Here is a 26,384-nt window from a genome sequence, read left to right as displayed (position 1 = left end):
TTAAACAATCAGTGTATGATGTTTACTCACAAACATTATATATGCACAATTGCAGTTATTACTTTAATTGCATATACATATTGTTTTTTTTCTTTTGCTTCTTGCTCTCTACAGGTTTCGTGAGATTCTTCTTCAATCAGATTTCAGCCACTTTGCACCGCCTGCAACTCACATAAATCTTGTTGGTTATTGTAGTGGGTTGTGGTTTGTTGTTTGCTATTTATAATGGTTATAATATTGCTCATAGTTTGAAGAAATGAAACCTATGCAGTGGTGCATCGCTAGTGAATTTGGACTTTTGACATATATTCAATCAGACTCAGGATGTAAAAGTCACTGCAGGACTCACGGGCCTCTGTGGATGTAAAGATTTATTATCTTTTAATCAAAGATAATTAAACTTCTTCTCCGAAAGATAGGCAGGAGTTTTATAGCGACTTCTAAAGCCCACAGGATACTTTGCCGAGTTTTTTACGCATATGCTAACGTATTTCAAAGTATACTCGATTTGATAGCGTGTGTGAATGCAGGCGGTCGACACATGCACTTTAGAAAGTTTCATCTTTGTCCAGTGTCTGGGATATTTTTCTCCAGAAGTTATTACCGACAAAAAGAAATCGGGCGACGCGTTTGCAATTCTGGTGACCAAATTTGCATCACATGGACCCTCGTGTACACGAAAAAACTGAAGTATACTTTGGACTTGCAATGAGCTCACTGAAAAATGTTGGTTATAAATGTACTTATTTCATGCTATACCAAAAATAATTAATGTAATGTATAATGTACTTTTATTTTACTTTTTATTTAGATTTGTGCATATGTTAGAATGTAGACAAACATTTAAAGTCCCCCTGTAGTCAATCATTTTATTCCTTAAAACTCATCTTTGATCACCAAAATGACATATTTAAAAAAGTTTTTTCCTTGAAAAGAAAAGATTGGTTACAAGGTAGTTTGTGACGTCAGAAATGAATTTACACATGGTTTATCTTAAAGCACTTTAAAAACACCACATTGATTTTCACCACAGGGGGACTTTAAAGGGTCATTCCACCGGTGGAGACATGAATATGTATTGAAAGTGGGTCATATATGTAGTAGAATAGTATCATAAATTTCTAATTTAGGACCTTCTTGGCCGATAAAAGGCAGAAAATGACTTTTTAGTGCTTGTGGATTGTAGACAACAATCCCCATAGTGCATTGCAATGCTCAGCTCCGCAGACCACTCCCACTACTGTAGCTAGTTTAACTGCAAGATATTTGTGCAATGAACCTGCCACGTTAGCGTGTAAACAAAATGAAAATAAACTTTTTTTACAGAAAGACGACCATTTGACCCTGTAGGCTTTGGCTGACGTTGCCAGTTGAATTTAGGTATTCTAAAGTAGGTCTCCTGGATGCCGTTATCCATGTGTGGTGCGAAACTCGGGTGAGCAACAACACACACGTCCGTGTCATCCTCCGATTCCGTAGCACCGCTGGAATTCTCGGCAGCAGACAGACTCTTGTTCTGTGTCCATTGGCGCACAGTGAGAGCACAGGCACCACCAATCTGCCCCAGCTCGAGCCATTGCGGGCTCCTCGTCCGCGGCAGGACGATCGTCTGCATCGCCTGTGGTGACAGCAGCTTCACCCGCCTCCGGTTCCTCCATAGCCCTCAGCTGCTCGTCGCTATACTGTGGCTCATAAAGGTAGCCACGAACATCCGTTTCTACCATAACTTCGTCAAAATCCAGATCCTCCATAATGCATCCGCCTGTCAAGTCAAGTCAAGTCAAATATATTTATATAGCGCTTTTCACAATACAGATTGTATCAAAGCTGCTTCACAGTGTCAATCAAAACAACTTAACAATGTTTGTTTATTACTGGAAAAAAAAGACATCCAAGTTTGGTAGAGCTAATCAATGGTATGATTGGTTAATTAATTTGAATATCCCCAACTGAGCAAGCCAAAGGCAACAGTGGCAAGGAACCGAAAAACTCCATCCAGTGACCTAATGGTGTCCTAACACCCCATCAAATGACCCAATGGAGAAAAGAAAAACCTTGGGAGAACCCAGGCTCAGTCGGGTGCCAGTTCTCCTCTGGCGTTTATTAACTAGAGGCCGAATTTACAGTAACTGTAAGATAAAAATGTATATGAATGCCTGGCTAAATAGATGCGTCTTCAGTCTAGTTTTAAACTGGGAGAGAGAGTCTGAGCTACGAACAATATCAGGAAGGCTATTCCAGAGCTTCGGAGCTAAATGTGAAAATGCTCTGCCTCCTTTGGTGGATCTGGATATCCTAGGAATGACCAGAAGCCTCGAATCTAGTGATCTTAAAGAGCGCGATGGATTGTAAGGCGATAGAAGATCCGTTAAATAGACTGGAGCTAAACCATTTAGAGCTTTATAAGTCAAAAGCAATATCTTGTATTTAATACGGAACTTTATAGGTAACCAATGAAGTGATGATAAAATCTGTGTTATATGATCATATTTTCTTGATCTAGTAAGAACTTTAGCGGCTGCATTTTGGACTAGCTGTAGCTTGTTTATTGAAGATGCAGGACAACCAGCTAATAAAGCATTACAGTAATCTGTGTATTCAGTACCTTCGTCCATATTTTCAAAACGTTTCTCCCGGTGAAATCAAACGCACTGGCACTGATCTGATAGGTCTGTTAGCGCATTAGGGGCAACCCCCTATGGGCGGGTTTGAAAGGGTGGGAACTAGTGCTTGTAGTCTTCACAGAAATCCCCCCCTTTTACACTTCCTCCTACAATGACGTAAAATGACGATTTTTGCTTCATTGTAGGAGGCAGTGAAAAAGGTAAATAGAGGATTTCTCTCGTCTCAGGGGAAAATGCAAGAGTCTTGCACGACCATTCAATAGTATGACTGGATTTCTAACAATGGAAATCTTAATGCAAATGGGTGGAGTGACCCTTTAATATATATTTACTTGAGCCTAATGGAGCTGCTGTTTTCAAACTGATTTTTACATTTTGCTTTCTTCTGATTCTTGACTGCTGTCACTTTCTCTCACATATCAAGGGTATCCTGCATATAAAGCCTTTTAATCAGTTTGTGTAGGTCTTATTAATCCAGAATCATTGCACAATCGGGATGAAAGCGACTGGAATTTATTAAAGCAACTGCATATAAATTGCTAATCATTAGTGCTTATATTACATTAAATGTTGATAAATGCTTGATCAAATCATGTGGGGTGTGCTCTTGCTTGAATAAGTAATCTAAGAATAAATAAACAAACAGTGCGTTTGACTAAATTCTACATGGAGCTGCACGATTAATCGTTAAAAGATCGCAATCTCGATTCAAACACCTTCGTGATCTCATGTCTAAATGACAACGATTCTCCTGTGTCTATTAAACCTTTGACAAAATCACAGCAACATTCAAATCTGCTTTTGCACTGCTGCTGTATCAGAGAGAGCCGTTATCATTTATGAAACCGCTTTGTAACCACACAGTTTCATTATTTCTGTGTTACAAATTTTCATATGATCACAGAAGTACTGAGATAAAAATGTAGAGTTCGGATATAAACACTGAAGCGATCTACGGAAGCCATCAAAATAGAGAGAATCACGTTTTGAAAGTAACTGTGCTTAATTAAATAAAGATTGTATCGATTACATCGTTACACCAGTAGGTGGCGACAAGTGACCGTTAAAAATGTATTGGTCATTGAATCATTCATTCAAAAGATCCGTTAAAAAATGCTGATTCATCCAGTAATAAAACAAGAAAAGTGTTTGTGAGTCATTGAATGATTCACTCTGATAATTAATGTTTTAAATAGACTGCAGCTATTAACATTTTCGTCCGAACTTCTAGTAAAAAAACATTATTTTGTTTATTTGTTTGTTTAGAATCGAGATGTCAGTTTGAAACAAAAAAAATTGTGATTCTCAATTCTCAAATAACCAGAATCGTGCAGCTCTAATTCTATAGGACTTTCAATAATATTTTTTGACATTTTTAATGATCTATCCTGTACCTCATCTGTTCTGTTGGTGTTTTGGGAGTCACCTTTGTTTTCTTTCTGTTTTGACACTATTTCAGGGAAGAATTCGTCCGTCACGAATAGCGGTTCAGGGGTGCATAGTCAAGGGTTTGGTGCTCCAGCTGTTCGAAAGACACATATGGACAGAGGACCCGTGCCCTCGTCCTCTTCCTTACGGTCTGCTGTTAACCCATCCACAGGGTTATCAGACTTTAGAGCTGTAAGTCCAGCATCATGCCGTCTAAATCGTCTCCATCTAGCTAGTTTCTCTGTGTGCTGTCATTGTTTTAGCAGCCCATTTCTGTTCAGCTTGTAGTACTTGCATCCGCTTCATGCCGATAACTGCTGCTTTGCAACTTTCCTCCGCTGCCGTTTTGCCCGTCTGCATCATGCTAATGCCAAAATCATGCCTCGAAATATACATAATTTTAATCATTCTGTTATCATTCATTCACCCTCATGTTGTATGACTTTCTTTATTCTGTGGAACACAAAAGGAATTCGTTCGTGCCAAAAAAATAGTCCATACAACTTTAATGTCTACAGAATACTTTGGATATATTGCACATAATTCGCACTTGTACGGTGCATTTAATTTATATAGCGGTTTTAACTGTACACGTTGTTTCGAATATACTTCACAGTAATAAACAGGAAAAAAAACGTTAATGTTGCTAAATTCATCAATTATGAAGCAGCTCTACTGAAGACTATAGTGTCATTATTCAGTCCAATTTAGTTCAGTTTTGATTTGACTCGATAATAGCGTCTATGTTGCAAAGTTTGCCAATTATAAAAAAAACAAAAACTTTTGACAAGTACGGTCACAGCGAACCTTCAGATCTGCGTTCTGACCCAGATAGAGCCGTTGTCACGAATAAGTATGAAACCGCTCCACAAACATCCTTTTCAATCACACAGTACAGGTATTTTATGTTACAGTAATTCGTATTATCACAGAAGTACTGAGATTAATGTTTATAGTTCGGATAATAACCACTGATGTCTACAGTTGTGATCAAAATAGAGTAAATCACCTTTTGAAAGTAACACAATTACACTGTTACGACAAGTGACTGTTAAAAATATTTATATATTATAATTATATTATTGAATCATTTGTTCAAAAACAATGATTCATCCAGTAAGGAAACAAGTCTTTATGAGTGAGTCATTGAATCATTCATTCAGTTCAAATTAATTAAATATGTTTTAAATGGACTTCAGCAATTAACATTTAGTCAGAATCTCTAGTAAATTAAAAGTTGTTTCGTCTATTCATAATCGTGGGAGAATCCTTATCTCTATTTAAAAATTATTATTTATTTTTTTAATCCAGAATCATGATGCTCTAAATCAGTGTTTCCCAAACTTTTTTCAGTCGAGGCACCCTTTGAAAATTTAAAAAAAATTGTGGCACCCTACACTAGTGTTGTCACGATACTACTTTGATACTATACCTTGAAATGTATTGATTTTCAATACCACAGGGAATAACTGCCGTATATAGGCCTACTGTCATATAGATATTTTTTAATATTATCAATTTTTTTGTCCATCCATTTAAAGTCTAGGAAATCATTAATTTCTTCTGCAGAGATGACTTTACATGATGACATATTTAATTAAGGCTTTTATTCATAATTCAGCAAAACATTGCTCAATTACCATTGCAAATCTCACCTAAATGTTTGCTCACTCAGTGTAGGCCTATTTGTGTTTTTATATTGGGATAATTTTGTTATAATTGCACAAGATAGCTTGTTTTTAATATATTTTATAATGTAATAATTTCACAGTTAATCTCCAAATTAATGTATAAACAACATAAAGACAGTATATTTTAAATAATTGTTTAATGGCATCTTTTTTATGAATGAAGCCCAGTATCACTGATACCAATACTGCTACTGATGTCAGGAAATACACAGAAATTGAATAAAGTTATCAAACACTTTACAGTCTTCACTGCATAAATAATAAATTAAATATAGATGAATCCTTATTAAAGCTACAAGCGTTCTTTAGTCAAGAGCAGTGAGTAATTTTCACTGTTACCTGTTCTTTGATTCTGTTGTCACTGCTGCACTTGTTTATCTCACACACGTCCCATCTTCTCACAACTCTAATTTAAGATTTTAACTAATTTAAGACTGCTCTCATGAGGATACTCAACAAAACGGACATTTTGGCATAACTGTGTGTTATTATTCGTTCAAGCACGAAAGAGAAGTCGATTCTGGCACGCGATGCGCTTCGTCCTGTGTCAGCAGGACATTCACAGACAGCGCGTTCTCTTTTGTCTTTTCGCGGTTGCATGGTTTAAAAGCATTTGCATGAATAAGAACGTGATTATATAATGTAAGGCTAGCCAAAGGATGACAGAAAAAAACGGATGCTGCGTTAATTGTGTTTAAATCTTTTTTAACGCGTAAAACTGAAAAACATTAATCGCAACATTAATGAAATCATGAGGAACCCCCGCAATTCAACGAACGCGGAAAACTTATGAGTTGCATTTTTTATTATAAATTTGTGTGCATTATTTGTCGTTATTAGACGATGCGAGAATGATGATACATTTATTATTTTTTTTTTTACACATTTTAGCAATTTAAAAATGTTTAATGGAGTTTTTACACGGCACCCCTGCTCTCGCCAGAAGGCACCCCAGGGTGCCGCGGCACCCCGTTTGGGAAACGCTGCTCTAAATGACATAATCCAGCTCAAGTTTACTTTTGTTCTCATCAGATGTGGTCAATACACTTTTACATATTAATTGTCTTTTAAACCCCAAATTTTTAAATATTTTTGAAATGAAATTTAAAAAAAATACTGATCTCTATTTTAGGTTACTCTAGGCTTTTGCAGCTGAACAGGAACAACAAGAGGAAGTTCTGTAGTGGAACAAACCTGGTGTTGAAGGTTTTTGACCGAACGGTCTGTTTGTTTTTAATCCAAACCTTTGATTTCAAGTGTACTGGACTCATGAACACACACACAGGTCATTCTTCAACTCAATATTTTATATTAATATCAACTAATATTTATTATGACCCTCAAACTTTTTAACGTTAGTTCACCGAAATGTAATGTTTGTTTTTTTGTGACAAAATAGTGGAAGAAAACAATTTTGCTTGAATATTTCCTTTAAAATGATGAGACCAATGATGTAATTCCTGGTTTCAGGAGACAACATTTTTATAATTTTCATACAATTTATATTTGTAGTCAATTTTTTAACAAACATCCTTCATAATCATACATCATACACAAGTCATACATCATACTCAACATCATATTCATCCATTCCAAGGCTAAAGATAATTTGTTTATTTGATTTACCTCAAAAATTGTTAACCTTAACAAAATTTGCTACTATGGCATAAAAATAAATTTAATTCCAGATATATTCTCTAAAAACAGCACTATCTGTTATAAGCTATATTACATTTTTCTTTAAAAAATATATGTTTTTTGTTTCAATGATGTGTAGATTTTTTAAACTAGGAAAACAAGTTTTTTTTAGCTTTTCACTGGTTTCTGCAACGTCTTATTATCTTCAACTCAATGATTCCGAAAACTATATATAAAAAGTACTTTAGCATGTTTGACACCAAAATCTTGGATAAAAATAATGTTTTTGATGGTTTTAAATGGCCTTTCATATTCCTGAAGTACACTGTGTATAAGTGACCTTACAAAAGCATCATAATATGACCTCAGAATGACACTGAGGTCTAGAAAAGTGAGAAGCGTTTACCAAAACACTTCCTGTTTTTTTGACATGCAGTGGCAGCTGGTTTCACCACACTGTCACAGTTACTTTACGTTCATTTCGCACATTTTTATATGCTTTTTAAATGACGATTTAAAATCAATTTCAATGGAGTTAAGTATATTTGTTTGAGACGATGCTCCACAATTGAAATAATTGCACAAGTATCACTGCAACATTTATTTCATACAACCTCATAGACAACATCAGGATTAGGGATGGGACGGTATGAAAATTTCATATCACGATTATAGTGATGGAAATTATCGTGATTATCAATATTATCACGGTTTTGTTAAAACAAGATGAAAGTGTTAAAAAAGAACTGATGCTCACACTGAAAACATTTCAACAAGTTTTATATTTGAGAATCAACAAACAACAAATAAAACGAGCAGCTCTATGCACTTTTTAAAGCAAGATTCTATTATGTGGCATTTCCTTATAATGACCGTCGTCATTAGCAACGCATTATAACTCAGTGCACATACACGTATATCACAACGGACGCGCGCTCTCATTTCATTCAAATACAACTTGTCATCTTGCGTCTCCGTTATTGATTGTATTGAAAATGAGTTGATTTATTGTTTACAGAATTTTATAATATTGTTGTGATCATCTTGTCAGGACGAGTTTTGTACGCTGTACAAAATGGATTTAACAGGTAAGAATAGAGACATTAATCTCTATTCAATATGTCCCCGTAATTATGTGGTAAAAATAATAATACTTATTAATAAGTGTACAATGAATATACATTATTATCGCTTAAATGTCACTCTTAATAGTCTTGTTTGAACTTGTTCGTTCGTCTTTGGCTCAAAGCCACTTATTGCTGCGAACTTTTCTTCGCAGAAGCTTCACGTTTATTTCAAGTGAGTGAGATAAAATATTTCAACTCAAAACAAAATTTTGTGCCCAATTATTTCCCAGACGTAGTTTTAGTATTGAGATCAAGGTTAACTTGCCTTGCGTTCGCTACAACAGTGTGTGATGGTCACACAGGATGGCTCGGTAGATTTGAAGTGATTACCCCTATCACTGCGACTTTTTTTGAGCATGTTCTACAGACATTCTGAGGACACCATCCTCGATTAAGTTTCCCTCAGGATTTTTGTAAATGCCAAAATATGACCACACCTCAGATTTGGTCCTCTTAAAATGCTGAATAATCTCCCGAACACGGTCACCTCCTTCCGCCATTCCTTCTCGAATAAAAAGAAAAACCCCAACATTGCGCGCCTGCGTCAGACTGTTGCTGGCTAGACAGGATTTATAGTGAGTTATTAAAATCGCGATAATCAAACACGGTTTTAATGATAATTGAATTTTAAACGATATTACTAACCGTCAGTACATTTTATCGTGGTTTATAGCGAAACCGGTAATCGTCCCATCCCTAATCAGGATTAAACAGTTTAATTATGCTATTTTAAATGTTAATAACTAAAATGTTTATATTAAATGTCTCCTACATTACATGCATAAAAGGTAAAAATATTTAATTATCTCATAATATACATTGCTCATCACCTCATTTCTAAAAGATTTAAGAAATTGTTCGTTCGAAGATTCAGTCTCTAAAACCCCCTTTTTCGGTGAGTTTACTCTACTCTGATTGGTCAGATGGCCCAGTCTGTTGTGATTGGTCTACTCTGTTCTGATTGGTCAGATGGCCTAGTCTGTTGTGATTGGTCTACTCTGTTCCGATTGGTCAGATGGCCCAGTCTGTTGTGATTGGTCTACTCTGTTCTGATTGGTCAGATGGTCCAGTCTGTTGTGATTGGTCCACTCTGCTCTGATTGGTCAGATGGTCCAGTCTGTTGTGATTGGTCTACTCTGCTCTGCTCTGATTGGTCAGATGGCCCAGTCTGTTGAGATTGGTCTGCTCTGCTCTGATTGGTCAGATGACCCAGTCTGTTGTGATTAGTCTACTCTGCTCTGATTGGTCAGATGGTCCAGTCTGTTGTGATTGGTCTACTGTGCTCTGTTCTGATTGGTCAGATGGCCCAGTCTGTTGTGATTGGTCTTCTCTGCTCTGATTGGTCAGATGGCCCAGTCTGTTGTGATTGGTCTTCTCTGCTCTGATTGGTCAGATGGTCCAGTCTGTTGTGATTGGTCTACCGCTTACAGCGTGTGTCAGAAACCAAACGCCTATTAGCATATCTGAATTTCAGCTCTTCCTCAGCTCTTGATACACAGTTACCCCTTTTCCACCAACAAGAACCGGGTGCTGGTTCAGAGCCAGAGCCAGAGCTGGTTCAGAGTGGGTTCGACTGACGAGCTTAATAAGAACCGATTTGCCTTTCCACCGGCTAGAGAGCCACAACAGAGCCAGATCTTACGTCACTGTATACGTCTCATGTTGCCCAGCAACGCTAGTGCGGTAGCGCCAAACAGTACGCCAGGCTTGTTCGAGATGCATCGGCTTCTCGCAGATCGATCTCCGCATGACATCAAAGCACTGCGATAGCGATCTAAAAGCACAAGGAGTCGTATGTTCTCCAAACACTCCCGCAGCTCCGATCGGTCCGCGCCGCTCCGATGCATCTCGAACAAGCCATCAACAATAACGGACGTTGCAATACTATGGATGCTCATGGGTTTACAAAATACATCGGAGTCCAACGCGTTTGTGCAGCTCGCCGTAACTTACATAGACGGATATTTATAATCGAGCTGCTATTAGCTCGACTAGCTGCTATTTAAAAATGGCGGTCACAAGTTTCTATTCGTCTTGTTGGTCACGGTAACCCCGCCCCCAGCCCCTGACGCAAGTGGTTCTTACTTGGCTCTGTTCTAGACCAGCAATGATTTGGTGCTACTTAAGAACCACTTTTCCTGGTTCGGAGCTGGTGCTTTGCGTGTGGAAAACCAAAGAACCGAATTGAAACTAGGCTCTGGCTCCGAACCAGCACCAGCTCTGCCTTGGTGGAAAAGGGGTAAGTGACTCGAACAGTAACGATGGCGTCGCTTTTACTGTATCAATTCCACCGTGAGTCAACAACATGAACCAAACTCTTCCAGTCTCAGTTACATCTACAGTGTTTGAGGGCGGGGCAAAGAAGACATCGTTCACAGGCAGCCAATGAAGATGCAAATTTGTTACATTAATTAGGTATGTAACAGGAGACTCCTTTCAGCAGTTCAAAATCAATTCTTTCTCTAACGAGACAATAGCTTTATTTGTCATGCACTTTGATCTTTAAAACTTTGCAGACCTTTTACATTCACAAACAGCTTTATTACACACTGCATGAAAGATAATATTCGAAAAAGCATAATAGGTGCACAAATCCAGGTCATGCCACAAGTGGCTCAACTGACCCGAAACCACATCTTTGCTCTGCTAGCTGTCTTGCGATGGTGTGTGTGTGTGTGTGTGTGTGTGCGCTGAGTCATGGCATGCAGAGCAGATGCAGTTTTGCATGTTGCATGAGGCTCTGTGTTGTTTGCCATGCTTGTTTAGAGCTGTGGTGTAATTTGTCTTTCTCCCAGGCACTGAAAACATGAAGGTAAGGTGAAACGCAGGTCTGCTGACCACATCTGAGCGCTCTGCATGTGTTTGTGTCAACCATGAAACACCTACTCCACCCTGCCTGCACACAAATCCCTTCACAAATCACCCTGAGAACATATGTCAGACCACATATTGAAACCTTAGAAAACATCAGCAGCAAATGTAAGACCAGTAGACCAACCGCAGTGAGAAAAGACTAGACAAGACACAAGAAATGGTTAAGTTCACATAAGGCGTTTAAACACTGAAGTGTAGACATTGTTTTCTTATATAAAGCTCCTTCATAAAGTATTTAGACGCTGATATTGCACTTAAAATGTCTGAATGCCATTGCATTAGAACACATATGTTTGTGCTTTTTTACACTAAAATAAATGCTAATAGACTTTGTTTTGCATCAAATGATTTCGACAACTTTTAGTTATAAAGTGTCTTTTGACTGACTTTCTAATGCAAGCATATTCAAATAGTTTAAGTCTTATTCAAGTGAACAAATACTTCTATGCCCTCTGTATATTGCCTCTAATATATGTATTCTGTGTTATTTAGAAATGGATCTCATAAACAAAATTAGTTCATGAGGATTTGACTTCATTCACTGTGTTGGGTCACTGGTAACTTACATTTGATGGTAACCAAAGACTTCACAGCTTTGGTTTCTTTCTTCGATTTCAATCATTGGTTGCACAACAGATGACGTAAATGATCCTCGCGCTGCTTTTTGACTAATCAAAAACAAACAAATCACGGATTTGATGATACATAATTGTGCGCAAATTACTTGTGCTCATTTGAAATGAGTGATTTTTAATTCACCCTGTCATGTGATTTGATATGAGGACTGGGCGATATATTGAATAGTCACAATATATTCATAATGCTTTTACTGGCGGTATAAAATCAAGCAACATCATGATTAATATAATAATTTCAATGCACTTTTATTTTGGCTGTTAAGTTGGGCTGCACAATTAATCTAAAATGAAAGTGACATCACGATTATGGCTTAGTGTTTTGCAAATTGCAAAGGCTCCAATTTAATTAAATATGTGCTACGAGTTTCTGAGCAAAGGCCCGTTCACACAGGAACGATAACTATAATAGCGTTCACACCAACGCAAAATATCGTTCTGTTTATCATAAGCACACGCTGCAGTTTTATCATCTGTCGCTTTAAGAGCACAAGCTTTTAAACGCATGATGGATTCTGATTGGCTGTTAATATTTTTTTTTAATTGTTTTTCACCCCGGAAAAATCATTCTGAAAGATGTTGTTGCTCTTTGTAATAATATTTTAAATATTAATGGTAACACTTTAGTTTAGGGTCCAATTCTCTTCCAATTCTTAACTGGTTGCTTATTAGCATGAATATTTTTGCAAATATTGGCTGTTTATTAGTACTTATAAAGCAAATATTAAAGCCTTATTCTGCATGACTATATTCTACATCTCTCAATCCAACCCAATACCTAAACTTAACAACTACCCTATAAGCAGTGATTAGGAGTTTATTAAGGCAAAAGTTATAGTTAATAGCGAGAATTGGAGCCTAATCTAAAGTGTGACCATATTAGTATTGTAATATTGCAGAATTCATGTAAAATACAATTATATATATATTTATATGTAATGATATATAAACAGCATTTTACCCCAATTGTGCAGCCATACAAACAAGCACAGCAATGCTGGAATTTATTTTTTAAATCGCTATCGCAATTTTTATCAGAAAAATGCTGCTAAATCAATATTTTTTTTTAAATCTCACAGCATTATTATTAAGTTTGTGAACACATCTTGATTATTTTATCTGATTAATTTTACTTGATTCATTTGTTTTAAAAAAATCACGCTTTTAAAACACTCAACAAAAAAAAATGGAGATCAAAAGTGCTGAAAAATGTCAATCTACATGTATATTTTGAGATCTCTCGCCCAGCTTGATGATTTTTATCTTTTGTAATGACGTTTGTTTCCCGGTTCAGTTCGGAAATGAGACCCAGCAGCTGGAGTGGGCCAAACGCGAGAGCCAGAGAGAGGAGGCGGAGCGACTGAGGAGACTGCAACTACAGGAACAACAGGACCTGGAACTGGCCCTCGCCCTCAGTCGAGCGGAAGTGCCCAGAACATGAAGCTTTCAGACCATTGAAGAACCCTGGACCAATGAAGTGCTTCTGCTTTATAAAGATTATATACAGCTTTACCAAATACATATCTTGTGCACAGGCATTTATTTATGCACATCATCAGTATCGTAATACATATCAGCCATGTTGGTTTTGCAAAGCAGATTTGATCCCAAGTGCTTTATATCTCAGACCTTTTGATTCCGATCAGCTTCATCCACCTGAGAAACTGTCATGATCAGATGTTTGCTTAACTAAGAGGGGTGAATGACTAAATCTGTGACATTTACCCAGCGTCTGTGCACTATATGATCATATATGATGTGTGTTTAACATATAAACCTGCGTAATTAATGCATTCCCAACTAATCCCTCTGGATCTAATATTTCAGCTCGGTTGCACGTTCATATACTGTTTAATATTTATGCAAGTGTCATTAAGATCAATGAAGCATGTTCTGTACTTTTGAAGGAAGGAATCTGCCGTGCTGCTTTTTATTTGGGTTTTGCTATATTTATATGAGGGTGAGATGGTTTTTCTTTAATGATGTTGAGCTTTAGTTGTGTTTAACCCTTTAAATCTTTATCAGATCCGCCAGATGACACCACATCACTGCCTTCGTTGATTTAGATTGAACTCTTTTCTTGAAATAGTTTGAGAAGCATATTTTGCGTGACGTGAAGCCTTATACTGTATATTGAGCTCATTCTTATGTATTCATATATTTATTACATCTGTGATACTCGACACTAAAATCAGCAGGTTATGGATTGTTTGAATGCTAGAGAAGTAATTTTTGGTGTTTATATAGTTTTGATTTTCTCTTTTTCATCACGTTGAAGATTCTACTGACATTCAATGTTTTTACGTGTTTTGTTTCTATTGTAGAAAAGGGCTGAAAACAATTTTATAATGTGCTGCTTTTCAGTGTTTTATAAATATTAAACATGTTTAATAAATGTTAAACATATTTATCTGGATCAACTAGAAATAGTTTTTTTGTTTCTTTGAGTAAAAAAAGCCATTTCTTCACAGAATCATAAGTTAACTATACACACACACACACACACACACACACACACACACACACACACACACACACACACACACACACACACACACACACACACACACACACACACACACACACACACACACACACACACACACACACACACACACACATATATAATCATATTTTAAGGAAAATAAACATTGTTTGGAGACTATTAAGAACTATCATATATTCTGTACATTGCGAAGTAAGTATATTTCAGATATTCTTATAATTATTTTTATTTTTTTAATGAAATATGACCTTGTTTATGATATTCCTCCACCAATAAAATTTAACTGGTATTGAAATTTTTTCGGTTTTTACGCATTTGTCAGATACTGTATATAAGGTTTACAGTTTATAATTTCATTCATTACTGGGAATAGAACCCATGACATTGACATTGAATGCACATTATCTGGATTGCATTCAGGAGACATTAAGAGCCAATGCAACTTAAACTAAAAGACAAATATGAAATAAAGAAGCTGCAGTGTTCAACATAAAACATCTGCTTTTAAAATTGACTTCATTGCATCAGGCCGTTTGCCTTCAGATCCAGGGGATGGTTGCATAAACATAGCCATTATGTTAAGACAGTGTCTTAAGTTCTAGTGTGACCCACTAGCGGTCAGTCTTACTTTTCGGCATTACATTAGGCCAATCTACGTTTTTATGAAACACACTTGATGTCTATAGCCTGACTAATCTTAGAGGTTTGTGCACATTCAGACAGATTGAGTCTTTCAGATCAGATCTGTGCACCTGCTACACTTCATATCTGCTCATGTTCATGTTAGTGAGCTTAACTATTACTAATATATTTGTCCTGCTGTGAAGCTCTAGTGATGGACGAGTTTTTCATTTCGCTCGTGACAGCGTCTATCACACCTTTGTCTTTTGCAAATGGTCTGTGAACGGCTTCAGCTTCAAATTGCTGTTTTTCCTGGATCCGTCGAGTAACACAAGCTGGAAGAATGAAGTCCGAGCTCGAGCCGGACTCAAATGGAGGCCTTGGAAAGATTGAGATCTAAGTGTGAAAATAATTTAACAGCTGCATGAATTTTAGCTTCGGTATGTTAATTACCCCCATTTGGAATAACAGGAAATTCCTGCGCGAGTTTTTATTTACTGAAGGCCGCTGAAAGGGCTGATTTTAAGATGGACAAATGAGAAGGGCTCAGGTGACAGAAACATAAAGCTTCAGCTCTTTCCTCATTTGTGTTTTTCTTCACTCACTTACTTAACCATCCACACGTGCGCTTCATTCAGACGCTTCGCCAGACTTTCTCGTCTAGTCTTTGGATTTAGTTGTGGTTTTAGTGCTGAGTGGTTAAATAGTGGGGTCAGGGATTACTGACCAACTCTATGGATTCAGACATTTCACACAAAAGTGAATTTAAAGTTCAAAATCCCTGTATTTATTTGCATAGTTTAAACCGTGTCATTGCATGATGTTTTTTTTTTTTTTGTAAATAGTTTGGGAGAATATCTCATCTTTAATAGATAGTTCTTGTATAGCCTAGACTTTGTACTTTGAAATCTGTTAATTGCAGTAATCACAGTAAACACACAGTCCGTTATATTTGCTTTGCTTTGAAGGGTAAAAAAAGAGAAGCTTATTTTCTGTTCATGTCAGATTGGTAGTAATAGCTACTATCATCAGCACACAAAAGTGAAGTGAGATTTCTGCTTCAGTTCACTGAGTCGGCTAATAATAGTCAGGATCACGTTTCTTCTTTTTCTCTTGAATTTGCGTAAAAGGGAACCTGTTATTTTGTTTTCACACATTATTCACTAATGCAGAACAAGTACAACTCTTAGAATATATGTGTATATATATATATATATATATATATATATATACATACATATATATATGTGTGTGTGTATATATATATATATATATTTGTGTGTGTGTGTGTGTATATATATATATCACATCACACATGCAGATCAAAAGCAAGCAATTTACTTTAATATATTTTGTATGCAGATAATAACTAACACATTGATTAAATTTGATCACATTTTATTTTATATATACTTTTTCACATCAAACTTGTATATACTTATATTTTGCATGCACATGATGTATAATTGAATCATTTATAATGAGTCGCACCATATCCAAAATATTTATATACGTTTCTACTTTTCTTTATTCTAAAATATTTAAAAAATAGCAATAATATAGCATGAGTAGGCGTGTCTAAACTTTTGACCAGTTCTGTTTATATAAATAAATGCATTTTTCTTTTTAATTCCCAAAATGTTTTTTTCCATTTTTTCCATCCCTGAGCAAAAGGAGTTTATGCTGAACGAATATTTGTATAGAATATGCAGATTTAGTATTCTATCTTCCACGTTTGACATCAAAGCACCAGTGGAGTCTCTTTGATGTACGTGTGTTTTCCGTGTCTCTGGAGTCTGGGATCTTCAGCAGAGAGCGAGCGCCCCTCCGTCCAGACGGATCTAAATTCTCTCTCTGTAATTATGTAAATGTAGTGTTTGTATTTATAGGCAGAAGCCACAGGCTGCTGGCTTCAACCTGACGCAGCTGGAAAGCATCTTGGTCTAAACTATAATACAAGCTTGAGTGGGGGTTCAGGAATAGCACTCGTGCATCGGCCATAAGAGTCTCCGGTTTCTGGGGACGTCGTTTTCCAGTCGCTTCAAAGGAGCCCATAATAAGAGACTAGCAACCGACATCACATAGGTCAGACTGAACATGACAGACAATGACACCGGAGAAATAAATATTCAAATTTAGTTTAATATTTACAATAAATACAGTACTTACAATATAAAATGTATGTACACAATCTTATAAAAAGCCAGGACTTCAAGCCCTAGTGCATACGGTGCTAGTGTACAACAGGGCCACTCGATGTGCCTTCGTTTGGGTAACACTTCACTATAAACCAACTAAACATTAAAAACGTTTACTCATCTTAGTTAATGTTACTGTAACGAATCGATTGCTCATCGTTACTGCATCAACCAATTGTAAAGTGTTCCCAACGTTTGCTTCGTTCAGTACACATGCAATCACGAGTGTATCAAAATTGAAAAAAACCAAACACATTTGAACACACAGCTCTGTTTGTTGCAAGGCAGTTTCAAGAGCAAAACATTGTCATCGTGCATTTTCCACTGGAGGTTTGCTAGTCGTCAGGCTTTGCACTCTTCGTGGCTTCAGAAAGGCACTGTTAAACATACACACAGTTTCATAGGACCAGCCCTTCAGGATACTTTGTTTTACCCAAAAAGACCTTTAAAAAAAGAGCTCTGCGTAATCTACGTAGTACCAGCTACTTTGTTACAAAAGTATGATGATATATATATCTTTATGGACAACAGGCGATTGTCTTAAAGTCATTAAATAAGGCAGTTGTGTGTTTGTGGATCCAGTCCTCACAGGTGTCTCTTCATATGCAGGGCCAGGTGGTCTGAGCGGGAGAATGCGCGCTCACACAGATGGCACTGGAACGGACGGTGGCCCGTGTGTTTTCGGAAATGACGCGTCAGCTCATCGGAACGGGCGAATTTCCATCCACATCCCTCCCAGTTGCAGTGGTACGGTTTCTCACCTGATGAAACAAAGCGGAAGAGTCACATTTAGGTGGTTTAAAAACACAAATTGAGGTTAAAGGTGCTCTATGGAACTTTTTCACTCTACTAAAGCATAAAAATATCCTAATGTGTTTGCATATATTGAGGAAACAAGCTAAGCTCATATACTAGTTTCTTTGAAAACACTTTTACAGCCAGTTATTTTACTTTGAAATGTGCATTTCCAGGCTGGAATGTTTGTTTTTGTTTTGGTCTGTGATACTGCACTTTGCCAATTTTCATTGTAGCAGGTGCTTGATTGCATATTTTGAATTTGGACTGCAGTACCTATTTCGACCACTAGGTGTCAATCTTACAAACTGCACCTTAAAAGACGAGGTTAGACACGCTCTTACCGGTGTGTGTTCGGTGATGTGCCTTCAGATGCGAGCTCTTGGTGTACGTCTTCCCGCAGCCGGCGAAGGTGCAGGTGTGTGTCGCGGTGCGCTTCCTCGGCCAGGTGCGTCGTCCTCGCTTGGGTTTGGACTCCAGTAGCTCCAGCGGGGAGGATGGTGGAGTCAGGAGAGCCCGTTGCATGTTGGGTTGCATCCCAATGGGCTCGTCGAACATGCCGAACTGGTGCGGCGCGGTGTATGGGAGTTGCATTTGAGCGTAGGTCGAGTGATGGAAACCCTGAGGAAACACGGATTGCCTCAGATGGGAGTCTTCCGGACTCAACGGGGGCGTCATATTCCCCGTCGCCTGCGGAGAAACGGCCAGTCTGGGTTGCTCGAAAGACATCATGCATGAAATGTTGCCCTCTTGTTTGATTTTTTGGCAGCTTTGCGGCACCATTCCCATCACCGGCCCGTAACCGTCCATCGGCGGCTCCACTTTGATATCAACAAAGTCCTGTCTGGGGAACCCAGTGGAGTTGATGACGAATCTTCCCTGAATCGTGCCGTCGTAGGTGTTGTCCACGTCGGATCTCAGGAGCTCGGCCATGAGGCTGTTCCCGTACGGAGGAGGATCCGGAGACGCGTACGCTCCCGTCGAGTACAGGCCACATGGCTCCGCGTGAGACACGTATTCGGCTCCTGCCTCGAGAGGTCCTGTTGTGTTGGCCAGGATAAACTCCAGGTCCAGATAATTGCTCAGATCCTCGTCATCCTTGCGGACACGACATGTGTCCATGTTCTGTGCCACGTTGAGCGGAGGGCAGCTGCCCATCACGGATTTGTCCTCCTCACTTCTCCACCTCTGCAACACAACCGAGGAAATACCGAGGGTTACTCATACTGAAAGCTTTTTATGACAGTTCATTTAGGTGAATTATAGAGGTTTGACTTTTGCAGTTTACTGTGATTGTCAGTTCAACACTTTAAATCACAGGACAATCTGCTAAAAATCATTCATAGGTATCTTTCTCTCTTTTTAAGACAGAAATTTCTTGTACATATAGATGGATATACTATATAAGCATGCATGAAGAATATATGACATATTTATCTTGTTTTACTTTTGGCCATTGAAATAACTTGGGAAAAGTGTCCTAATCAACCCCAATCCCAATCAAACTGAATTGATTGAGTAAATGAATATCGATTAAATAAGATTAGGACACTTTTTTTTGATTAGAACACTTTTTCCAAGTCATCTCAATGGCCAGAAGTATCCATATCACCCTGAATTCGCCCTAAAATGTATATATATAGTAAAACAAGATAAATTTGACATATACATCTATGCATGCTTATTTGGTACATCAGTCTATATGTATATGTAATTTCTGTCAGTCATCTTATATATATATATATAAATAAATACAAATTTTAACATCATAAAACAAGATAAATTTACCTTATATACACAATTTAAAATATTAACACGTGTTCCGCGAATATATCTTCAATATATTTTGTCTAGTGCAAACTCTTGCAAACAAGTGGAAAATATAATATACTCGCTTAGAATATGTATCTACCGCAGTTTTAACCACGAACGCGCTTAGGTTTCCCACATCACCCAAAAGCCCCCTTAATTCACCTTAGTTTCAGAAGTGCATAAAAGTGTCAAATACTTACATCCTCCCAAAATTTGTCCTTGTGGTGTGCAAACGTTGAAATCGAAGGCAAAAGGCAAGGTAAAGCCATTTCCAAGTGTCACGGCTCGTATTGAGTTGTAGTTTTCTTCTGTGTTCCTGCACTTGCTCCTGAAGCGATGTCAAACGTCGGTGCGCTTTTCCCTCGAGTGAACTTCCAGAGTCATGAACAAAGAGTGTCTGGCAGGAGCGCCTCCTACCTAATAAATACTGATCCTGGACCAATTGTGTGAGTGAAGGAAACCGCGTTCAAGAGCTCCCAAATATAGTCGGTATATATCTCGCCGTACGCTCTCTCTTCGGGTTCACAGTGTCTCAGTGCAGGACAGCGCGCTCGCTCTCTCATTTAAGCGCTGGTGACGCGCGCGTCAGGGGCGCGGCTGAGAGGAGGCGGGTCACTCGCAATACCACTATCATCTGTATAGTACAAACACAAAACTGTAACCAAGGCGTTTCAACAAAAGCTCCAATTGATCCAAGTGTAATTCCAGTCTCCAAACAGCCTACGTTCACCCATGCGTAATTTAGAGTCCAAATATATGCGCTTTCCAATGAAAGCAAGTGACTACACAATAAGGTTACATTTAGACTTCGAAGTCAAATAAAGTTGTTTTTGCATGCTGATATGGCAATTTTCTGTACAATAGATTAGTAGGTGATCCAAAAGTCAAAATTTCCCTGTCATTATATGTATATTTGTTCAAAAATAGGTTTTCATTTTCAAAAACAGGCCTATATATACCTATTTTTGAAAATGCACGTTTTTTTAGGTAAAATGTAATACATTATTTTAACTTTTGATTTGATTTTTGGATTGAAACTTTTGAAAATGTATTTAAAACGTGATTAGATTAGCTGTGCTTATTTTAAATAAAGTTAAAGGAAAATGTTGTAGTACTTGATGGTTACCACCATATACATATACATCTGTATTTATTCTGTCTATGGTTAGCACACTAGACAATGTTTTTGTAAAAAAAAAAAAAAAAAAAAGATTTTTTTAATGCACATACATTTATTTTAACATACATTTACAAAGATTACATTTCTAAATATTTTTCACGTGTGAAAATTTAAAACAAAAAAAACTCTCAGATTGATATTGTCATTGACCCAGCATGAGAAGTGGAGTTGTATCGTGTTTACTGTGGTAAAGGGTTTCAGTGAGACATGTTGTTGTAGGAATGCATGTGAAGCGTGATTAATGTGAAAGCGCGAGCCCTCAAAGGCGCTTTATCATGATGATTGTGCGCGCGCAGCGGGTTTGTCTAAACGCGGACAGCAGGCGCCAGTCTCACCTGATCCCCTGACTCTCTCCTCTCAGAAGTTCGCCTCACCTTTCGCTGCATTCAGGTGTAAATGGAGGGGGGATTAAATGGCTGGAATGCTGATGGCTGCTGGGAATTATTGGCTTTGCTTTAGCAGCCATTAGTTTGGTTAATGATGTCCCGAGGACGCGACGCGACTGTTTGCGCTAAAGCACGCGAGACCCGCCATTAAAGAAATTGACAGGAAAAGACAAACTGGACAGCTTACTTATTATGTAGTAAGCTACATCTGAAAAATTGTATGCACTTTGTACTTTGGTTCCCATGAGCGGCAGTACTTTGATATTTACCATGATACTGAATGATTAAATGTTTATGTAGGCTATGGTATTTACATGGTAGCCTACACGATATGGTAGTGTATAAAAACCGTGGTATCGGCAATTCACTGGCACTTTTTGAAATTGACACACAGTCGAAACCTAGAGAAACACATTTTTTTCTGTTTTAAAACAGTTGATAATTATTTTTTCATAGGCCTACCATGTCATTTTCATGTAACATCAAAAATGCATGGTGTTACAGTATATATATATATATATATATATATATATATATATATATATATATATATATATATATGTATGTATATTAACATGGCATTGTAATGAAAAAAACATTGTATGATAAACACAAAAAAGCCATAGGCCTACATTTAATGGTGCTTAATTTACAATTTCAAAAAAAGAGACAATTTAAAGCTTAATAGTTGCATATAAATCATGAACAGCTTTGACGTTTAGTTGTGTAAAATACAACTGTTCATATAGAGTTGACCTCTTGACCTCAGTGGTGTTTTATAGCTCATAACAGGCATGAGTCATGATAAAGTGCTGGGATGCGCATGTTCTGCCTCAGTTTCTATGTGCTGTTTGTGTTGAGCAAGAAGGAGTTTGGGATGTTTCTCATCTCTTTTGTCACAAATCCTCAATGGGACTGAAGGTGGATCACTCACTCTGGCTCATTGGTTTTGCGTAATCTGTTATGCAATCTAGATTTTCCTTGCAAACCAGAGTTTCTCGTGCTTCTAGTTTGAATTGATTCATGCATTTTAATTAATCAAGAATAAAGACATGCTCATCTACATGCATGCCAGAAGTTTCCAGTGAAAGTCACATCAGATTGAGAAATCGTAATCTGTTGTGTCATTTTATTACCAGCATTGTCTCAAAAGCTTCTCCTAAAATTCCTTAAGAGCAGCTCAGATTGTCTGATCTTGGGAGAATTTGGTGAAACAGTTAATAATGTAATATTGAGATCTTTTGATTGCAAATCCGAGCCGCTTGAGACAGTGTTGCGATCTGATTTGAAACCTGAGATCACTGAGATGCTAGATGTGCTCTCGATCCAATGCCATTTCTGTCAGAGATGTTAAAGAGATCTCTTTTGTGATTTTTCCCTCATGAGTTGAGTTTTCACTGTCATCACAGATGTTGGGAAGAGCCGGTTGTGCCAGAGAAATACGAGTTTCACAGAAGTGTACAGGAAGAGTCCAGCGCTCGTGATCTTTGATGGACTGATAGCGTTTCCTCCCCCGTGAGCTCAGGTGACTTTCTCTCTAAACCTAAAAAAGTTGTGCTTCATGATGCAATTAATCCAAACTGAACCTAACCCTAACTTTGAACCAAACTGTATAACCAAACATACACACACACATGTTTTTCATGTTTTATGGGGACTTTCCATAGACATAATGCTTTATATTCCGTACAAACTGTATATTCTCTCCCCTTACACTAAACCTACACACACACACACACACACACACACACACACACACACACACACACACACACACACACACACACACACACACACACACACACACACACACACACACACACACACACACACACACACTCACACACACACATGCTTTTCATGTTTTATGGGGACTTTCCATAGGCATAATGCTTTTTATTCCGTACAAACTGTATATTCTCTCCCCTTACACTAACCCTACCACTAAACCTACACACACACACACACACACACACACACACACACACACACACACACACACACACACACACACACACACACACACACACACACACACACACAAACACGGTCTCTCTCTCTCTACCCGTCAAAGCTTTGGAACGATTGTGTAATTTTTTTAAAAGAGGTCTAATACTCACCAAAGCTAAAGGAAACAGTAAAAACTGACTCAAAACTTTTAAATAGTGTGTCACGGTTTGCACAAAAATATGAAGCAGCACAACTGTTTTAAGAATTAATAATCAGAAATGTTTCTTGAGCAGAAAATCATCATATTAGAATGATTTCTGAAGGATCATGTGACACTGAAGATTATCTTTTGTGCTCATAAGAGACTTCTTTCAAAAACATTATGTATAGATATTGCAGTCTTTGCCCTGAAATGGTAAACTGATGCACAGTGTCGTGTTATAAATTGCTTTCACGTTGAGCTTGCATGACTAGAAGCATTTGCACTCACAAGTTTGCTTCAAGTATGTTTTAGTTTCACTGGTAGTAGTCAATGCACATTTGCATAATGTCCCCTCAAATTGGCTATAATGGGCTTTGTCGATGTGAACGGCCCTTGTTGTTTTAAAAACCAGCGCTAGTTTTATGTCATCTGAATGTAAACGATACATAACGGCACATGTTTGTGGTAACAGTCGCAGTGTTTATGCAGACGAATGTAGGTAATTTTTTCCATTGCACTAAATGAAAGCAATTACAGACGTCATGTGCGCAGGAGTTTGACATGTGTTCAGACTGTCATGGCAGCGCTCCAGCCTGCATTACATGCATCATTTCTAAATGATGTGTCAGTGTGCAAGTGTGTTCATGCCGTTGTGATGTATGAATTGCTATTTCCATCCCAGTGTGCGTGTTGGTGCTTGTCTGTATGTTTATGCCTCCTGGGAAAATATATTTGGCAGAAAACTGCCTCATTTGACTTAAACTATTACTGTAGATATGAATCTGATGTTGAGGAATTGCAATCTTTTTCTGTTTAACACATACTGAGTGTGTTTTTATTTTAAAGTAACAGTCGTTGTTTGAGTTAGTCACCATCCGTAATTTTTCTTATATTAGGATTGAAACCGAAATCTTCTCATTCTATCCAAGTGATTCATACGTAAAGAGATTATTATGATTATAGAGATGGACGTCTATAATGGTGGATTTTAAGTCGTGCCAAATCATGCGTCCTCTAAGAATGAGCAATTACTTAGGAGAATTATTTCTTAATCTTTCAAAAGGACTTTTTTTTTGCACAATATTGTAATGGTTGGGTAACATGTGAAAGTTGCAAAACATGTTTTTACATAAGCAGTACAGTCCTGAAAATGCGAGAACCATCAACGATACCGCTGGATTTGTGATCTGTCTTAAGAAACACTGTGTTCTAGAAGACGCTATGACTTACTGTACATGAATTGCATTCATGTTAGATATGCATGCAACGCAACAGTTAATTATCTTAGCAGGAATTCTTTTATCTTTGCTTACTATATGGATTAGGGATGCACCGATACCACTTTTTAAGGGTCGAGTACGAGTACCGATATTTTTTTCCTGGTACTCGCCGATACCGATACCGATGCCTGTTGTACTGGGGGGTTTTCTCGTTTTATGTGGCAATTTTCTAAGAACAACACAATGAGACTAATGAACAAATCAGCATCTTTATTTTCAACAACTTAAATAAACTTAAAAAAATAAATCATTCTTATTGTGCTTATCACAAATTTTCAAAGCCCAAATTTCACAGTGTCCAATAACCTCCAAAGGGCAAAACCAAGGACATAATGAATGTAATTTTTACCTGCCTGTCACAAAGTTGTCAAAGTGCTAAAGAAATCACAGACAACAAGACAATCAAATTTGTCATAAAGTGCCAAAGAAATCACAGAACAAATGTTTAACATAACACTGAGTAACAATGTAATCACAGCCGAAAGTGTAAAGTGAAATATTAGAGTGTACTATTAAATCTAGCAACACTATAACTGCAGGAAGAGTGCTCATAAGAATTAAGAAATATAAGCTAAGGATATACGTGAGGTATCGGTCTTTGGTATCGGGGTATTTTTACGAGTACGAGTACAAGTACATGAGCTTGGTATCGGGCCCGATACCGATACTGGTATCGGTATCGGTGCATCCCTAATATGGATCATTATCATGTCAGTCTCGTGTCACGTTTCGGATGATTTGTGTGTGAAACTTATGCATTACAGCCACTTTACATTGTTGGTTTTGTAGTTATGATTTATGGCCTAAAACAATGCGTCTAAACTATAGGCACATTTACCCAGAATGCAGACACTTTTTTTTCTTCATTTCATTTGTATAGTGCTTTTCACAATACACATGTTTCAAAGCAGTTTTAAAGAAAATCATAATGTTAATGTTTATTGTATCTTAATATCTTCATGCCTTATAGTTGCATCACGCAGATTAGAGATAGGTTATAATATATGCGAGTAGGCAGATGAAGTTTGACATTGTTATATATCCAACTTTAGGCCTTTGAGATGGGCCAACGCTGTCTCGCAGCATGGTATTACCACCGTTTTTGGGATGTGTACCACAGTTGTACCATGTTTATTGGAATATACACCACACTAAAAATATTGCCGTAGGATTTACGTAGAAATTAAATTTCACAACTAACTACAAAGCTAAATTTTTGAAGTTGATAGACTAAAATAGTATTTTCTTGTAAATTTTCTTTATATCTCTGAATATTTTTTTATATGGATATACTATTGCTGCGTCCCAATTTGACTACTTGTACTACGCCCTATAAGTATGTACTGTTTATGTGAAGAAAAAGTACAAACTTATGAGTAGGCATTTTTTTGAGACATAATTACCTTCATCCTATCACTGTCTAAACTGTCCTGTCAT

At 37.4% G+C, this 26,384-nt stretch overlaps 2 protein-coding genes and 1 long non-coding RNA gene across 6 annotated transcripts in view; 2 read left to right on the top strand and 1 right to left on the bottom strand.

Moving 5' to 3' along the window:
* eps15l1b (epidermal growth factor receptor pathway substrate 15-like 1b) overlaps window positions 1-14,433 on the top strand; it is a 61,256-nt gene extending 46,823 nt beyond the window's left edge. For 2 of the 4 annotated variants that reach the window (XM_077222121.1, XM_077222118.1), the window contains exons 23-24: window positions 4,084-4,244; window positions 13,312-14,433. In XM_077222121.1, coding sequence (XP_077078236.1) covers window positions 4,084-4,244; window positions 13,312-13,458 — 308 coding nt within the window. In that variant the 3' untranslated portion in view covers window positions 13,459-14,433. Of the gene's footprint in view, window positions 1-114; window positions 1,330-4,083; window positions 4,245-13,311 lie in introns of those variants that run through there. The other 2 variants (XM_077222120.1, XM_077222119.1) reach the window with 2 other exon arrangements.
* The window catches only part of LOC143731373 (uncharacterized), a 315,959-nt gene that overhangs the window by 142,320 nt on the left and 147,255 nt on the right, over window positions 1-26,384 (top strand). The gene's annotated exons all lie outside the window — the stretch shown is intronic.
* Window positions 17,267-20,488, bottom strand: klf2b (Kruppel like factor 2b). The gene is made up of 3 exons (XM_077222420.1): window positions 20,150-20,488; window positions 18,482-19,325; window positions 17,267-18,103 (listed from the first exon to the last, which is right to left on the bottom strand). The coding sequence occupies exons 1-3, from the start codon at window positions 20,216-20,218 to the stop codon at window positions 17,928-17,930; spliced, it is 1,089 nt and encodes a 362-aa protein (XP_077078535.1). The 5' UTR covers window positions 20,219-20,488; the 3' UTR covers window positions 17,267-17,927.

The sequence above is a fragment of the Siphateles boraxobius genome, unplaced genomic scaffold (genome assembly GCF_051911475.1).
Source record: "Siphateles boraxobius isolate OS27281-9 unplaced genomic scaffold, OSU_SipBor_1 86, whole genome shotgun sequence".
Taxonomy (NCBI): Eukaryota; Metazoa; Chordata; class Actinopteri; order Cypriniformes; family Leuciscidae; genus Siphateles; species Siphateles boraxobius.
This window is presented reverse-complemented; position numbering and strand designations above follow the sequence as displayed.

Coding starts and splice junctions, on each gene's coding strand:
- klf2b (XM_077222420.1), bottom strand. CDS start 20,218: ATGGCTTTACCTTGCCTTTTGCCTTCGATTTCAACGTTTGCACACCAC. Junction 19,326..20,149: donor AGGACAAATTTTGGGAGGAT/GTAAGTATTTGA, acceptor GTTGTGTTGCAG/AGGTGGAGAAGTGAGGAGGA. Junction 18,104..18,481: donor ACATCACCGAACACACACCG/GTAAGAGCGTGT, acceptor TTGTTTCATCAG/GTGAGAAACCGTACCACTGC.